Source organism: Physella acuta, unplaced genomic scaffold, assembly GCF_028476545.2.
Source record: "Physella acuta isolate Inbredline_101_S28 unplaced genomic scaffold, ASM2847654v3 ptg001219l, whole genome shotgun sequence".
In the NCBI taxonomy this organism is placed as follows: Eukaryota; Metazoa; Mollusca; class Gastropoda; family Physidae; genus Physella; species Physella acuta.
This window is the reverse complement of record NW_026732736.1, coordinates 86806-96591: the sequence shown is the minus strand read 5'-3', so window position 1 is coordinate 96591 and position 9786 is coordinate 86806. Positions and strand designations below refer to the sequence as shown.

Below are 9786 nucleotides of genomic sequence, written 5' to 3'. Positions count from 1 at the left end.
TTTTAGCAAAACTAATTTATAAATCTATTTTATTTTATAAGATTAAAAAATGTAATAATTTTTACTTATGATGTATTTTTTTAAATAAATTATTTTTTATCTGAAAAATTACCATTTAGATCTAGATCTAGATCTAGGATCTGCGCAAAATTATTCCAGTCTAGGTTTTATTAACGAAAGCGAAAATTGAAACATGGCAGGTGGGCATAGATCAATTTTAAAACAAAAAAACAAAAGCCATAATCATGGCAAACACAGAAGCAAGAGAAATTTAAAAAGAGAGGCTCATGGTAAGTATGCATGCCAGTCATTAATTTTAAGATTCAAATAGTAAACTCTTTTATTTATTCATTAATCATCCTTTATATTTCGTTGCAACCTGTTTTCGAGTACTCATCGACATCAAAATTTAAGTGTGTGTAGCAGAACAAGAAAAATTGTTTTTAAATTTTAAATTGATCTAAAAGAGAAGAAATGTTTTGAAATTATTTCTGTAACAGCGTGTTCGGGCAGAAGAGCATATGACTGCTAACTCTATAAGCCTTAAGTAAAAATTAAGTTCATTACTTTGGTCTTTGGGCAGATGAGTCGTTGATGGCCAGTTGACTCTTGACTTCTTCACTTCAACTTCAACCAGGTTTTCTTTCTGGATACTTTGATTCAACTCAGAACAATCTGTCCTAGATGCGTTGTTGTCCCCAGCTAACAAGCCTGTAGTTGCATAACTCAGGACTTCTTAATAAGCAATCTTGTTCACTTGTTGGGTAAACCTCCATTTCAGCGTATTTTATTCTCAGTTGCATGTTTACCTCCAGTTGAGCGTATTTTATTCTAACAACCGAAACACACCAAAACATTAGGAAAACACGATTTATTTTTTGTATTGTATTTTTGTTTTAGCAAATGAATAAAAATGAATATTTAAAAAAACACGACTTGTTTATTTGTATTGTATTTTTAAAAAATAAGGCATTTGTCTCATGGTGAAACTGATACACTGTTAATCATTCTGTTTTATATTTTTGTATTTATGCAATAAATGTACAAACTCTTTTTTTTTTTAATTTGACAGTTTTGCTAAAACTGAAAAAATTTTTTTACTATAGAGTTGTATGTTATTTAAATTCATAGTAAATCTACCATCCTTCCCTTTTTTGTATGAGTAAATTTCTGACTTTTAAAAAAAATTGATGTGGGGTCGTCCATAAATGACGTCACACTCGTAAGGGAGAGGGGGGTCAGCAATTTTGTGACGGTGTGTGATGAGGGGAGGGGGTGGGGTTTCAGATGGTGTGACGTCCCTTTTTTGCATTATAAAAAAGCAATGTTAGAAAAACAAGTTTTAGCCGTTATTTCGCGTTTTAGAAAACGGTTTTAATAAATTGTAATATGAATTGATCAAAATACTCTATGTTGACAGAGTTCTGACAAGATTTTGGAAAAATTATCGATGTTTTAAGAAAAATTCAACAGAAATTTTGAGGGGGGGGGGGGGAGGGTTGTAGGCTGAGGTGTGACGTCAGTTTAGGGGGGGTCTGACTTTTTGTGACGACGTGTAACGGAGGGGAGGGGGGAGGTAAAAATCGTAAAAAAAACGCGTCGTCACAAAAAGCAAGACCCCCCCCCCCCCCCCAAAAATGATGTAGCACCATCTGACCCCCCCCCCTCCCCCTACGAGTGTGACGTCATTTATGGACGACCTCTAACATTATTTTTTTTAAAATGACAACGTGAGTTGTCACACTTTCTCTAACACTCCAAGCCAGCCCTCACCAAATTCCACCCCCCCCCCCGGCCCACTTTTAGCAGCATTATTGTGCCTTTTAATACTTTTATTCAGTTTAGTTGAAATTGGAACACTTAATTGTACAAAATGTGCATCTCTATTTTTGTAACCAACAAACAAAGCACTTCAGTCAGTCTCTTTGTTGTTTTTATACAATACAAATAAACAAGTCGTGTTTTTTAAATATTCATTTTTATTCATTTGCTAAAACAAAAATACAATACAAAAAATAAATCGTGTTTTCCTAATGTTTTGGTGTGTTTCGGTTGTTAGAATAAAATACGCTCAACTGGAGGTAAACAAGCAACGGAGAATAAAATACGCTGAAATGGAGGTTTACCCACTTGTTGTTCTCTCCTGCCCATCCCCTTCTTATCTTAGTCGCTGCTAAGTGAGTACAAGATATTCTTTGTTGATGTTAATCTTATAGGCTTTGTTTCTAAGTTAGATTCACATTTTCATAATACTAAAGAATGTTATTGCCACATGTTTTACAGGAAAAGTCAATGTTAAACAAATAACTAAAGATAAGAAGATAAAAGAAGTATTGCGCCAAGAGGTATTTCAGATTTCTAATATTATTTCATTTTTAAGCTGAAAAGTAAATAGAATCTACTAAGTGACATGTGGTATTTTTATATTTATTTGACAAAGAACATTTTTGAAACATCTTTTACAGGCAGCTGTAAAGCGAGTTGATGGCAGGGGAAATACTCTTGATGAAAAGCGAGGAGTTGCAACCCTTCCACCTCGATTAGTGGTAAGTTATTTGGGTTTACCAAATTATTTATGACTTAGCTTTCTCATCAAATTCAGTTATGCCACAGCCTTTGGTTCTTTATTCATCCAGATCAGATCCCTAGTAGGCTTGTTTTTTTTTTTTTTTTTTTTTTTGTTGTTTGTTAAAAATTTGTGGTACTTTAACAGTAATTTTCTCTAGTTTGGAAGTACAATGTGGAAAATTTGTTTTAAAAATTCTGCTATTGCAGCTTTTAGTGATAAGTTAGCAACATCAGCTTTTTATTTATTTATTTTAAACAGCCTTTCCTGAAATACAAATATATTCTCTTTAACTTACATTCTAATTACTAATATATTTACATTTTAAAAAATTGTACAGGTTGTAGTCAGCCTTGAGAAGTCCGTTAACACAACAGCTGTAGTAGATTTACTTAAAGAAGCAGATCTGACTGCAATAACCAACAAAAGTGAACAGAATGTCTTGCACGTCAGGTCTGTATTTTCCGACTTTGCTCGACCATCACACTCTCATCCTGTTGTTAATCATGTTTGGTCTTATATTACTTATATTGTTAAAGATCGGCAGTCCATATATTTTCTCTATAATTCATATTTAAATTGTGTTAACTGACATCACTGGTTTTTAAAGAACTTTTTTTTTGTATTGTTTCAGTGCATGCAAATTAAAAAATCGAATGTGTTTTATTACCCCGGAGTATGGGAACCTCCAAGAATTATTGGATGCCGCCAAAGCTGCGGATGTTGTTTTGTTTGTTGTTGGGGAAGATGGAATGGACAAATATGGAGAGCATTGTTTAGCCTGTGTTATGGGTCAAGGCATCCCAGCCAGCGTGTTTGCATGCCAGGTTAGTTTAACAAATGGAAGTTGAATTTTTTTTTAAACATACAAGAAAACTCCTTTCTTGAATACATTCAACATATTTTATTCTTCCTAGGGACTCTCAAAATTAAGTAAAAAGAAAACATCAGATGCCAAGAAATTAATAGACAAACAAATAGAAAAAAGGTTTGTATTATTGTACTTCCCTTTGTAGATGTAGCTTTTTATGAAAAGAATTACTAAGCAACGGCTTATGATCATACTTTTAATCTTAGTTTTCCAGACTGCAAATTCCGCACGATTGACACATGGCAGGATGCACAGGCCCTTTGGAGACAAGTAGCAAATTTAGCGCTAAAACCATTGCATTTTCGTGATTCTCGTCCTTATCTTCTTGCTGAAAAGTTAGAATTTGAGCAAAATGTTGAGAACGATGCTGATGCCACTGAAGAAATAAATGTAGGTTGAGTGATTTATTGTTACTAAAAATGATATTCATAATTTGTCATACTTATGTGTCAAAAGTTTTTTGATTCATTTTCCTAAATTGTTTCCTTTTTTATTTAAATATAGGATGCCGTCTTTGGTACGCTTAAACTGAGTGGCTACTTAAGAGGGAAAAGTTTAAATGTCAATAAGCTCGTGCATTTACCAGGATGGGGAGATTTTCAAATGTCGCAGATAGACCAGTCTGATGACCCCTACCCTTTAGTTGTAAAAGGAAATAAAGACAGAAGAAAAAAAGAGGATGGAACTGATGATGAGATGAAAGAAGTAAGTTTTAGAGATTCTATTGTCAGTTTCATTTTAAGTTGTACTATGCATGAAAGATAATCTAAAAATCAGAGCACATGCATGGTTATCCAAAACTTTTTCGTTTGCTACCCAAGTTTGTAAAATGTGTGCAAGTGCAAGAATTGCGTAATTATAAATTTATTTTCATCTGTCTGCCTTGAGAGCATTGTTGAGCAGGTTATACTCAGGTAAGAAATAAAGAAAGTAGCTTATATGTGGCACTGTTCTGGTTCTGGAGATGTGTAACTACACCACTGAAACATGTGCTTTTGTAACCCCTTATTTGTTTACTCTGTAGGGGTCGGCGTGGTCGAGTCGGTAAAGCTCATGGTTGCTAAACCGAAAAGTCTCGAGTTCGAACCCTCGAGCAGATGAGGCTCGTTAGCTGGGGACAGCCACTCTTCTAGGAGAGACAACTCCAAAATTAAACAACTGCTGCCTTGTAGTTTGTTCTTGGTTGGACAAAGACTATGGAAGCAAATCCAAAAAGAAAAAAGCAGGCTGAAATCGGAGTCAATGGCCTCAATGGTGCATAACCAGTTGACACGTAACACTTAATTGTGTTGGAGGCGTGGTCGAGTCGGCAAAAAGTTCATGGTTGATAAATTCGAACAAAGTCTCGTGTTCAAACCCACTGGCAGATAAATCTCGATCCCCTTCAACACTAATAATTAAGAACGAAGAAGAAGAAGTTTACTCTGTCTTATAATCAAGTAACATCTTCATAAGGTTTATAATTATTCTCCTACAGGTGACACCCAGGAGTTTTTGTCTAGCCAAAGCCACAAACCCTGAATCTCTTCAGTCTGAAGTTATTCCTGATGAAATGGACCAGGAACAAACATGGCCAACAGCTGAAGAGTTGGGAGAGGACAAACGTGGGTTTTGTGTTACAGTTTATTATCTAATTTTATAGCAATTTAAGGAGTCTTTAATTATTATTTTTATTCACTTTTCTTTTTTTATTTTTCATTTTCAGCTGTCAAAGTGAAATCTTTAAAAGGAGTTTCAGATTATCAGAGAAATTGGATATTGGATTTAGAAGTAAGAGAAGAGTATCTGACTGAAAAAATAGAGATTAAAACGTTTTTGGTTAAACAGTAGCTGAATATCTGTCTTATAAAATACATATTGATTAAAAAGTCTTTGGATAAACAGTAGCTGAATATCTGTCCTATAAAATGCATATAGATTAAAAGGTGTTTGGATAAACAATAGCTGAATATCTGTCTTAAGAATACATGAGGATTAAAATGTGTTTGGATGTGTTTTTGAAGGATGGTTCAGCTGGCAGTGATGACAGTGAAGATGAGACAATGGAGGATGAGATGATGGCTGATGCCAAAAAACCTGAAGGCAGTGATGAAGAGTTGGAAGAAGAAGACGAGGGTGGTCTCGATGCAGTAAGATTTTATCTTTTTATTGCATATGAACAGTAATTCTGTTTTTCACACTTTTTTTAAATGCGTAATTGATTTGTTGACTAGTATGCTAGTATTTAGAGGATACTTGCAAACAAATGTTTATTCCTTTTAAAATGTTTCTTTTTCTCCAGGCTACAGCAACTGAAGTTGATGAAAATGAAAATTATGATGATCAGATAGACTTAGATGAGGATAAAAAAATGTTTGTATTTAAATAATAGATTTTTAATTATAGTTTTTACAAACTAATTAATTCAAATTTAATATAATTTATTTTTGTTATAGTCACTAGCTTCATTAAAAATGTTAAATCACTGTGTTCATTAATCAATGTTGTTATCTATACTTTGGCAGGTATGAACGTATGAAAGAAGAGAGGCTGCATGTGCACTTCCCTGATGAGATAGACACCCCAATTGATGTTCCAGCTAGAACGAGATTCGCTAGGTATTAAACTGTTATTTTTTCTGTAAAGTATTATAATGTGTAAATCTGAGCTACACATAGCACTTTACAATATATGCGACCATGAGGTGCATCAATTCACAACTTTGTTGTCAATAGCAGAAAATTATGGATTTCATTATTGGAACAGTAACTAAGCTTGGTCTAAGTTAGCAAAGAAGGGGAAAAACTAATATATGCAATAATATAAACAATGAAAACATCATTATTAAATTAACAAATGCATATGCTCATGAGACAAATATTATACATACAGTGTGTACAGCTGTTACTTTTTTTTTTAATTGTCGTTTTTTATTGTTCATTTCTTTTAGTTCTAAGTAAATTAACTGTTCAATTAAGACACTGTATCATAAGCTTTTAATTCGATTCCAGGTATCGTGGTATGGATAGTTTTCAAACAACGGTTTGGGATCATAATGATTCTCTTCCCTACGATTATGCTCGTATTTATAGAGTCAATAAGCATCATTATAAAAGATTAAAGAAAATCTCTGTCGTTGACCAAGAAGATGATGCAACTGATAATCTTCTTGCTGAGGTAACTATAAAAAATGTTTTTTAGTTAATTGTTTTCAGATAAATAGACCTACCTGAATGGTAAAATATAAGAGATATATGTTTATCTGGTTCAAGGACTATTTGCTTTAAATTATTCTCAAATCTTTTTCAGCCTGGAAACTACATCACAGTGCATGTGAAAAATGTTCCAAAGTCTTTTATGGGTTTGTGTTTATGTTTTTTCATCTCCACACACTTAGTATTCTTGTTAAGTTTTTAAAAACTATTTCAATCATTTTGTGCAAGTGCTATTTTTTTATTTCTAATATTTTTAGTAATTTAGCTAATTTTAAAAGTAAGCAAAATGTCAATTATTTTGTTTACACATTTTTTTTAATCACTGTTCCTATTCAATTTTCTAATACCTTATTAAAAACTTAAGACATAATTAACAAATTAATATATGTTGTTTACTTCGCTAACTTTACTTGTATTAAAACTTGCAGATTTCCACAAACCTGGGAACCCTGTTACACTGTTTGGGCTTTTTTCCAATGAACAGAAGATGACTTTGATCAGTGCTCTCATATCCAGGGCACCAGGTTTTAAAAGCCCAGTCAAGGCCAAAGATCCTCTTGTCTTTCAAATAGGATTTAGGCGGTTTTCATCCTGCCCTATTTTCTCGGAGCATTCTTACCAGAATAAGTTTAAAGTAAGAGGATTTAAGTTTTCTTTCTCTTTCACTTGCTGTGTGAAAAATTTTGGTCACGTATTCAGTTGTAACATACCTTTGTGCACTTATTCTTTTGTCTCAATAAATTTATTTACAAATAAATAATTGTTTACATTAATTTGTATAATGTATAATTTTGTAAATAATAATTCATGTCTACAAAATGTAATGTGTCTTGATATTTTCTAAAGGAAATGAAATTGCTCAAGCGCTTTAGCATTGTTTTGGAAATGTTTTTAAAACTTAAATTATCCTCTTTTTAGGTTATACTAGAATACTGGTGGAGAGTAACTTAATGTAAAGAAATTTTTGAAATGCTGTTTGTTTAGCCAGTACTAATTAATTTGTATTTGACAGATGGAGAGGTTCTTGCCTCAACAAGGTTTTATTGTTGCTTCAATGTTTGCTCCAATTATGTTTGCACCTGCGCCAGTTCTTGTGTTTAGGGAAAATGTAATGCGTAAGTTTTAATTTTATCTTCTTGTGTGTACAGTAACAGATTGTTATATAATATATGATTTAAAATTAAAGCTTCTTTTAGCTTGTTTTTATTTTCTTTTTATTCTGTAACAACACATTTAAACATTAATTAAAGTGTTTAAATATTGTTTAAAATTAAAATAAAATTTAACTTGTTTTTAAGTTCAACTTGTATTAGTTAAATTTTAACCAACTTCTGCTAATGCTGTTATAAAGAATATTTTGTATTTTAAACAGAGAAGTATGATCTTGTGGCTAAAGGATCCCTGATGCCACTAGACACAGACAGAATTGTGATCAAGAGAGTCGTCCTCAGTGGTGCACCTTTCAAGATAAACAAGAGATCTGTTGTTGTCAGATACATGTTCTTCAACAGAGGTATGTTGACACTGACACTACTTTGTTTTAACATTCAACGTCATTAAAAGGTTTTACTATCTCACTGCTACCCAGTGGGTTGGCATAGTCAAATGGTAGAGCATACGACTGTTAAATCGAAAATCTCGAGTTTGAATCCAGGTTCAAGTCCGTAAACATCCTGAGTCCACCCAGCTCCAAACTGTACCTGTTAGGGAAAGTAAAAGAGGGGGACATAATGTTGACTACAATATTCCTCTATAAGTCAGTGTCACAGAAATGGGCGAACTCCACTTTCACCTTAGACTGTCAGGTTTAAAAGGGAAATTTACTTTTATTTTACTGCTCCCTAACATGGTAGTTATGTTGTTACATGTATATTCATGATTAACTTATTGTGTTGATAATTTTCAATTATCAAAAAACTAAGTATTTATAAAATGTTTATGTAATGTAATTTCAGAGGACATAGAATTCTATAAGCCCATAGAATTAAGGACAAAATATGGAAAAAGAGGACATATCAAACAAGCATTAGGTAAAAATTTTAATTTTATTTGAAAACTGAGTTTTAAATTCCTGGGTGTATTTTACAAGCAAGAGGATGAGCATTGTTTAAAAGTACAATATATTTACAGGAACCCATGGGCACATGAAGTGCACATTCAATGGGCAGTTGAAATCTGAAGACACTGTGCTGATGAATCTGTACAAAAGGGTCTACCCTAAATGGAGTTATGACCCCTGTGTCAATATTCTACCTCCTGTAATGGAAGATGGCAGTGTTGAGGAAAGTGATGAAGAAATGGAAAAAGAACCAGAAAAGGGAGAGGCATTTAAATTGTTTGATTAAAGCTTTTTTTTTGTCATTGTTTATTGTATGTAAAAATCACATTTTTTACACATTAAGATGAATTTTTGGGAAAATGAAAAAAGGATTCAGACAATAAGGAATGGTCTTTCAGATGTTTAAAAAAAATTATGAAACAATCCTCTAAAATGTTTTTAAAGTATAAAATCTGTATTGTGTTTACACATAGTATGTAAATAGAGATAATTTCACAAATAAAAAGATGTGCAAATTTGCTGTTTATTTTTTTTTGTTTAGAACATCTTTGCCTCAATTCTTTTCTTTGAAAAGTATTACTTGAATTACATTGCATCAGTTATAAATACATCAATGATAATTCTTAACTGCTGCACTAAACATGAACAATCATTTCAATAAATTATTTAATTAGCCATAAATCAAGATAATCATTTTAATTAATTACAGACTGCAAATGAGGCTTTAAAAAATTACTTTTGGCACTTATGTTCATTAACAAGCTAACAAAGTTTTGATACAGAATTGGTTCGCCTAAAAATAATTTGATATGGTACCAGACTGGGATACTGTACCTGTCAGAAATTCTCTTATATTTACACTAAAATAAATGTGATTCTCCCTAGGATCATGCACATTACATTCCACATAATTGACATTTTTGACACGACACCCCCCCCCCCCCCCCCCCCCATATTAACTATCATCCAAAAACCACTTTTACCTATATGCTGTAAAGTGTCTTTCCTAAAGTGTTTGAACTATAAATAACTTCTTGGTGTTGGAAATTCCCACTGGCGCTGCTTTCTTTATGAGTGTAAATAGGCGTTCCAAGCG

At 32.7% G+C, this 9786-nt stretch overlaps 1 protein-coding gene across 1 annotated transcript; it reads left to right on the top strand.

Annotated features, from left to right (window-relative positions):
• Positions 1-134: 134 nt before the first annotated feature.
• On the top strand, positions 135-9199 carry LOC131957198 (pre-rRNA-processing protein TSR1 homolog). Its single transcript, XM_059321928.1, has 20 exons — positions 135-290; positions 2284-2345; positions 2466-2546; positions 2907-3019; positions 3201-3393; positions 3484-3554; positions 3644-3827; positions 3942-4142; positions 4915-5041; positions 5143-5207; positions 5441-5566; positions 5719-5789; positions 5942-6034; positions 6428-6593; positions 6726-6777; positions 7060-7265; positions 7644-7746; positions 8004-8144; positions 8587-8661; positions 8762-9199. Exons 1-20 carry the CDS (start codon positions 194-196, stop codon positions 8974-8976), a joined length of 2442 nt encoding a protein of 813 aa, XP_059177911.1. The 5' UTR covers positions 135-193; the 3' UTR covers positions 8977-9199.
• Positions 9200-9786: the final 587 nt, after the last annotated feature.

What these genes read in the sequence shown, in the direction of transcription:
- LOC131957198 (XM_059321928.1), top strand. Translation starts at nt 194, where the DNA reads ATGGCAGGTGGGCATAGATCAATTTTAAAACAAAAAAACAAAAGCCAT. An exon ending in CCAGCGTGTTTGCATGCCAG is followed by an intron (nt 3,394 to 3,483) that starts GTTAGTTTAACA and finishes TATTCTTCCTAG; the next exon opens with GGACTCTCAAAATTAAGTAA. An exon ending in GCTAGAACGAGATTCGCTAG is followed by an intron (nt 6,035 to 6,427) that starts GTATTAAACTGT and finishes ATTCGATTCCAG; the next exon opens with GTATCGTGGTATGGATAGTT.